The sequence below is a fragment of the Panthera pardus genome, unplaced genomic scaffold (assembly GCF_024362965.1).
Source record: "Panthera pardus isolate Hobbes unplaced genomic scaffold, ASM2436296v1 HiC_scaffold_24, whole genome shotgun sequence".
NCBI lineage: Eukaryota > Metazoa > Chordata > Mammalia > Carnivora > Felidae > Panthera > Panthera pardus.
This window is the reverse complement of record NW_026526810.1, coordinates 46,399,212-46,406,992: the sequence shown is the minus strand read 5'-3', so window position 1 is coordinate 46,406,992 and position 7,781 is coordinate 46,399,212. Positions and strand designations below refer to the sequence as shown.

The following is a 7,781-nucleotide window of genomic DNA, read 5'->3' as shown; positions in this document are numbered from 1 at the left end:
AGCACTCTAGAAAGTAGCTATTCGAAGACATGACAAGAGGGTTCTAGGAGGCTCCCGAAGTGACCGGCCATGAAGGGACAGAGGTGGCATGAGGACATAAAGAGAGGGCTGGCTCTAGGGTGCCTGGGTGGCTCAGTTGGTGAAGCATTGGACTTTGGTTCAGGTCATGATCTGACCTCACAGTTGGTGAGTTGGAGCCCAGCATCGGGCTCTCTGCTGTCAGTGCAGAGTCCACTTCAGATCTTCCATTCCCTTCTCTCTCTCTCTCTCTCTCTCTTTCTCTCTCTCTCTCTCTAAGATAAATAAGCATTTGGGGGGGGGGGGGGTGGCTCTGAGCTTCCGCATGAAAGAAGCAGTGCCACAAGAATGATTTCTGTCCTGACCCCTCCTTTGATTAACACTACGGCCTACTCCTCAGGGATAACCAAGGCCCCCACCCCATTTCAGGGAAATGATGCAACCAGTCACTAGCTGGTAGCTGGATCTGCCATGAAAGACTCGGGAAAGGTAAAGAAAGTGTTGTTTGAGCAGGTCACAGGGATAAAAAGAGGGGGCTTAGAAAATGGAGGAGGGGAAGATTGTGAAAAAAGCAAAGAAAAGATTGCCAAAGAACATGGATAGAAACTTGGAGAATAAGAGGGCAGCATAATGTGGTTGCTAAGGGAGGGCCCTGGGGCCAGATACCAGTTTCAAAACTCATGAGTCACTTACTCGCTGTCTTAATTTACCTATTTGTAAATGAGCCTGAAAGTGCCACCTTCAGGTGACTGTGACGCTCCAGAAACATATTACAGGGAAGCCCCTAGCACAGTGTCTGACAGGAGGAAACGTTCATTACTTGTGGTTATCTCCTAAGAATAAGAAGATAAATGCGGGAAGGCAGGAGAGGAAGGAAGCAGAATAGTGCTTTACCTAGATCCCCACCCTCCTCAGTAGCAAGCAGCAAGTATTCACTCCATAGAAGCAGCACTAAGGGAAATTAAAAAAGAGGGTCACACTAAAAAAATAAAAATAAAAATAAATAAATGGCTTTTGAGAAATGCAAGTGTTTCCTTAATTTGCTCTGTGTTGTAATGTTCTCTGACGAAGCCCCTTAGTAAATGTCTGTTGAAGTGGGCTGACACTAGTTGAGAATCTTCAACATACAGGAGACAAGAATCACGTAGAACCAAATATTAAAAGTCAAACACACACATGTCCAAAACCGCCGGAGCTTGGTTTCAGCTGGCAGAGTGTGGCGCTCCCTCACACCCAATCTGGGCTAGCTGGACCCGGCGGGGCCCGACTAGGATTACAGTGTCCCGTCCTCACCTACAGCCCAAGGACTGGGGTGAGGTGGAGGTGACAGTCTTGGGTGTCTCTGTTCAACCGTGAAATCCTCGCCACAGGAGACGGCCCGGCAATTGGGCTGCGGGGGAGGGTGCAAATCTGACAAGACACCAAGCGGAAAGCCCCTGGGCCCAAGAAGGGAGAGATGGGATTCTAATTTGGCAGTGGCGCCTGGTACCCGTTGCTAATAAATAACCGGACTCACATTTACAAAGCGCTTCACTGGTAACAGCAAGTCGTTTATATAAGGCACCCTGCTAGTGGTGGCAGTGAATAGCGCGACGCTTACGTTATCTCCTCTAATCTTAACAGCCGCTAAGTGCCTCTTGTCATCAGCATTCGGACAAGGAAACCGTGGCTCCGAGGTGGAAGGTACTCGGGTCACAACGCAGACCGCCGGCGGCGCGCGGAGCGCCTCAAAGCCTCCTTCCCCGCCGGGGGAAGACCACAGGGCCGAGCGCGCAGGTAGCTGCACACCCACCAGGGGGCGGGCTCGGCCGGCGGGTCCCTCCTGTCACCCCGGCAGTCCACACGTCGCTCCACTTAACCGAGAGCCCGCGCTGGTGCCGGCAGCGCAGGTGCTCCGCCGCCGCCCCAGCCTCGCCGCGCGCCCCCTGCGCAGCCCGCCCGCCGTCCGCGAGGAGCCCTCCCCGCCGCCGCGCTGCACGCCCGGAGTGCGCCTCCTGTCCTCGCGGGGACTGGGGGCCCCGTCGCCGTCATGCTGCCCGCCCTGTACACGGCTCTGGCGGGGCTGCTGCTCCTGCCGCTGCTGGTGAACTTCTGCTGCCCCTACTTCTTCCAGGACGTGGGCTACTTCCTGTGCCTGGCCCGCGTGGCCCGGCGAGTGCGCAGCTACGGGCAGCAGCGGCCGGTGCGCACGGTCCTACACAAGTTTCTGGAACAAGCGCGCCAGAGCCCGCACAAGCCTTTCCTGCTTTTCCGTGACGAGACGCTCACCTATGCGCAGGTGGACCGGCGCAGCAACCAAGTGGCGCGGGCGCTGCACGACCACGTCGGCCTGCGCCAGGGAGACTGCGTGGCGATCTTCATGGGCAACGAACCAGCCTACGTGTGGCTGTGGCTGGGGCTGGCCAAGCTGGGCTGTGCCATGTCGTGCCTCAACTCCAACATCCGCGCGAAGTCCCTGCTGCACTGCTTCCAGTGTTGCGGCGCGAAGGTGCTACTGGTCTCACCAGGTGAGCCCGGGGACCGACCGCCCTGGCAGTGGGCTCCCCCGCACCTTGACAGACCAGCCACTGCATGGTATAGGGGGTTGGAAAGGGAACTTCAGGTCCGAACTGGCAGTGTAGAGGGAGGGGATGGCAACCCTTCCTCAAGACGCTAATGGTCATTAAAACAGGCCGTTGTGGAAGCTCTTTCAGGCACTGTGTTAAGCACCGTGCAGTACATAGTGTTGCTTTTAATCCTCACATAACACAGGGCTTACTATCGGGCTTTGTAGGTGAGACCACCGAGGACCGTGAAGCCTTAGGTCCCAGGTTGTAGAGCTGAGGAGAGGGGTTAACCAGAGCTGTCTATCTTTAGAGTCCAGGCTTTTAACCAAAACCGACAATATGGGCATTAAAATGCAGAGAGTCTTGAGTGTGAACTCCAGAGGATCCCGAATGTTCTCACCTCTGCTGTTTGATTGGCTACATGATCACAAGAAAGTCATTTTCCCTTCCTGTCCCGTGGTGTCCTCCTCTAATAGAGGGTCTTCCCGGCTGCTTCGGGCTCTCAAATGCTGTTAGCCTCTCTGGATTCTCACTGCAGAGAAGGTTACCCCACCTGCTCCCCAAGAAGACTTTGGGGATCTGCTGCAGTGCCCTCGTCAGCCCCCATTACATCTATAACCAAAGCGACCGTTGGTTCTGTAGTTCCCTCCTGCCACACTTCAACAAGACCTGAAATGGTACCTCCATGCCCCAGTGGTGACCAGGCCAGGAAGAAACCGAGAGCCCATTCCCCACAGGACTGTTGGTTTTCCTTTCCTAGAAAGCTTGTCGCTGCAGTCAAGGACTAGGAGTTGCTTCTCACTCTGTTGGTCAGGGGAGGACCAACCAGCTGTGAGCCGAAAAACATGAAGAAGTAGGGAGCCAGGACGCCTCACCTTTCTGGAATGCCTTTGCATGCCAACCCCTATGCCAGGTGCTTTTATTACCCTAAGAGATAACATATTATTACCTCCTGTGAGTTGAAAAACCTGAAGCTTAAAATTCCAGCCAACTTCAAAGACCACGAATTTCCCTGCATTGTGCTACCTTTCTCTGCATGGTTGTAGTCTTAGAGCTGGAACGGATTGAGCATCCTCTGCTCTTCGCCTACATTTCGTAACTGAGGAAAAGGAGGCAAGCTAGGCAGCTAGTGTAGTGTCACAGAAAGATGAGATGTCCATTGACTCATGGGGAACCAAGAAACTTACACATTATTTTGGATAAAATAATCCAAAAAATGAAGGCCTTGTATAAAAGTTTAAGATGCAGGGGGGACAATTTAAAGGCAGCCAACTTATATAAAGGGGATGATCCTTTCAAGAAAATCCCCAACAATTTCTAGTTGCCTGAGAAAAGAGACGATTTAATCTCTTAGTAACTGGAAGACTCTCTTAAACCTATTACTTTACCTTTTGGTTCCTAAGAAAGTATCGCAGTGATCTTTTTTACCAATTCAGGAGGGATTTAAATACTACTTGCCTGCATAGTATCTCAGGCTTTGTGTGAGGGAGGTCAGGGACTGCAGAGATTAGGTCTGTAATCAAGTCTTGTAGCACAAACTTTTGAGGTTAGGTTTAGAAAAGCAGATGATATAAAAACCACCAGGTAGAGAGTCCCCACAAGGTACAAGCTAGTTGCCACAAAAGGACAGGGAGAAAATAAGATGAATTACTTCAAGGATGTTACAGTCCAGTAAAAGAACTAAGCCACATACCCAAATGTCTGTGAACGTGATATCCAGAAGAATGTGATAAGTATGCTGAAAGAACTACAGAGTTGGGCGTTGGGGGTGGGTAGAGGCAGGGGATGAGCAGAGAGTGAAAATTCCTGGAGGCATTGACACTGAACTGGGCAAGTGCAGTAGGGGAGAAGGGATTCCAGGCAAGAGGAGCCCCAGAGGCTGTTTTCATCAGGTTCATAACACAGATGCTTCATTAGAGTTTTGCTATGTAAGGACAATAGTGGTAGTTTTTAAAGGCTGTTTACTGGAGGGACTCTACTGTAGAGAAAATAAGGACTCAGGGAATTCAAAGAATGGCCAACGGCAGAGGCCTCACTTCCATGAAGGGGATTAATTTTCCAGTGCCAACTTTAATCAAGGATCAAGGCATAGAGATAATCTGATCTCCACTTCTCTCCTGAGTTGTACAAGGAAAAGCTTAGATGAGTTGCTTCACTGGACTTTAATTATCTCAAAGGCTTAGAATTCTCTCATATATCTTTGAATAACGACCTAGCAATACCTAGCATATAGTAGTCATTCAATAAATGTTTGTCAAATTAATGAGTTCCATTATTCTGGTTGGTTGCAATAGGCTTTCTTCTCTGAAGCATAAGAACCATTGGGTTGGCATGAGGACATGAAAAATGATGTAAAAAAGTTAAATATATCCTGATTTGAGAAAATCCATTTAGATCCAATCTCCCAGGCCCAGCCTCACCCTACCAGATTTGCTTACCTCCCAGTTCACCTCTGGCAGTTGGCTGTAGGAGAGAGGTGCTCTCCTGGGGTCTCATTGCCAGAGAGGGAGCTGGTCATGAGCATAGGATGGGCTGGGACCATAGTAGGGAGGGTCTGTGCATAGGATAGTGGAGGACAAAAACGGAGACATCAAATAATAATGTACTCAAGGGCTGAGATCTCAAGCAGCCCAAGGTCTGAACAGAGAGCTAGCTTAAAGACATTCTCTAAAATTTTTCTTCTTACCCTGCTCATAACTAAAGGTTGCAAGGCAGGTGGTTGTACATCTCCATCAAAATAAACTAGCACTTTGCTAGCATATTTGGGAAGGCCAGCAATTCTTTTTCCTTAGAAACAAGAAGGGTAGAAGCAAAACAACTTTAAATCAGACGTTAATGTTATTGAATCTGAAGAAGGATAGAATTCAGATTATTCTGCACATTGAGTGTAAGTGGCCAGTATTCTAAAAAGACCTTCCTACAGCCTCTTGAGAAAAATAGGGAAGTAGATAGCTAGTAGAAAGGTGACATGGCTGCTTGTGGATATCAAATGATAACAATTATGTAAGTCCTGGTATGACTGGGTAACTTCATGACAAAGAATTATCTTGATTCTGGGACTATTTAGAAAGTGAGAGTTCGCTTAAGTAAGAACTTTAAAATAACATTAAGAAGATATATAACTACACAAAGGTAATATGAATATGTATTCCCCTGTTAAAGATTTACTTGTTGCTGGTGAGACTTAACCTTGGTTAACATCTTTCTGACCTCAGGGCAATTTGTTTTGTGGGGGGAGGGGAAGAGGTGAATGCACGCCTCTATCTGAAGGTGTTCTAACTCGTAGCTTGTCGATGTACAGACCAGACAATGGGTTCTTAAATGTGATTAATTCCAAACTGCCGATGCCAAAAATGCAAAATCACAGTTACAAATGGCATTTGAAAGGCTGTTTTCAGACTGTCTCCAAGGGCTGTCAAGAACCAGTTTGTGTTTCAGGTGCCTTTTTGAATGAAGAAAAGGTAAAGCCTCCAATCCTGACTTGCCCATCTACCAACCATTTCACAATCATCCTAGAACTTTGATCAAAACACGTTTCCTTTCATTGCCTCCTTTCCAGGTCCCACTTTATTGATAAGCATTTCTGGGGTGTTTGATTTAACTCTGTCAGATACCCATTCAATGAGGCAATGGAGTAGCAGAACAAGCCTCTAGATTAAATGCCTTTCCTAGCAGAAAGCTGCAGAGTTAGCCAGTAGCATCTTACCAGCTCAGTGGTGAAGATTGGTTCAGCTCGCCACCTGCCCTCTCTCCCCACTTTCTAAGAATGGGCCCAGGTATTCATAAATTTCTTCTTCTTTTATTAAAAAAAAAAAAGCAGAGAAACTTCATATGCTATCTTGATTTCTTTTCTTTTTTTTTCTTTTAACAAGATAGATTTTAAGGAAGGGAGGAGAAATGTGGTAATCACTCAATTTTCCATCACTCCAGTATGCACTGCTTTCTCTGAAGTTCTATTTCAATCCATGGCTTAAAACCAGACCATTGAGGAATCAACAGGTCTGCTCTACACCACTGAGATAACTTTCTGTGAATACTGTTTTTCACACCCAAGCTTTTAATAAAGCTCAAGGTTATGCTTTTCAAAGAACATGAACAAGAGATTGTCAGTAGTACTCTTCAAAGGCAGATTCCACATGCTTCATTTAACAAGTACTGAGCAGAAAGTCAAATAGGCAGCATCTTCTAAAAAGTAAAGCCGTCTTTCAAAACTTTAACCTGAGTGGCTGATATAAGGAGACAGGAATCCTATAAACCCAGTATATTTCTGTTCATTTTGTATCTGTCTTTTCATACATAGACTCACTGAGCTTCTGTCCCCATTTGTAGAAATTGGGTTACTGTATCTTTATCACAGGGTTCTTGTGAAAATTATGACATAAATTGTGTAAAGCTACTCTACAAATTGGTCTATACAAATGAAAAATATAAGGGCTTTGCTATCAGTAAGGATGCAATGTATAGTGGATGCTGTGATAGACTACCCAAATCCCCTCTCAGGACTGAGATGCTCATTCCTTATCTGTTGGGAGCATTGGCAGCTAAAGTTCTCAGCTGAGACCACTTCCAGGATTTGCCCTTGCTTAAAAAGAGCCACTGTGCCCAAGGTTAAGCACTATCCTCCCCCCCCACCACCCCTGCCTCCTGCATCCAGTGACTGGTTCATGGGCAGGGGTGAAAGTATAGCCCACTTTCCTTAGTTTGGAACAATCCTGAAGGGCCATCCCAGGCCCAGAGTCCCCATAGGATCAGAGGATCAGTTGAGCGAGTCCCCTATGTGACTGCATCACTGTTCAACTTTCCCTCTATCCAGTCCGCTCCTCTTACAGCCTCACAGATGTCATTCCCAAGAACATTCCTGCATGTAAATCTCAAAACCCAGAGTTCCCAGCAACTCAACCTGTGCCAAGTAGAATTATTTGAGCTTTTGTATCCTGGTTGATTGCCACTTTTAATTTTTTTTTTTTAACGTTTATTTATTTTTGAGACAGAGAGAGACAGAGCATGAACGGAGGAGGGGCAGAGAGAGAGGGAGACATAGAATCGGAAGCAGATTGCCACTTTTAAGTAAGCAGACTTTATGGTAAGAATTAACACACACACACCCTACATAAAAAATCTGTGAAGGGGAAAACATGTATGTCCAAATGTAGTCATAAAAAGCTTAAGGAAAGACACTAAATAACAAAGAGATAGTTAATAACTGATATTCACTTC

General features: G+C 47.1%; 1 protein-coding gene across 1 annotated transcript in view; it reads left to right on the top strand.

The window, feature by feature from the left end:
* Nucleotides 1-1,654: 1,654 nt before the first annotated feature.
* The window catches only part of SLC27A2 (solute carrier family 27 member 2), a 44,239-nt gene continuing 38,112 nt past the window's right edge, over nt 1,655-7,781 (top strand). Inside the window, exon 1 of the mRNA XM_019442145.2 lies at nt 1,655-2,525. Within this exon, the coding sequence (XP_019297690.2) occupies nt 2,048-2,525 (478 nt within the window). The 5' untranslated portion in view covers nt 1,655-2,047. The remainder of the gene's footprint in view (nt 2,526-7,781) is intronic.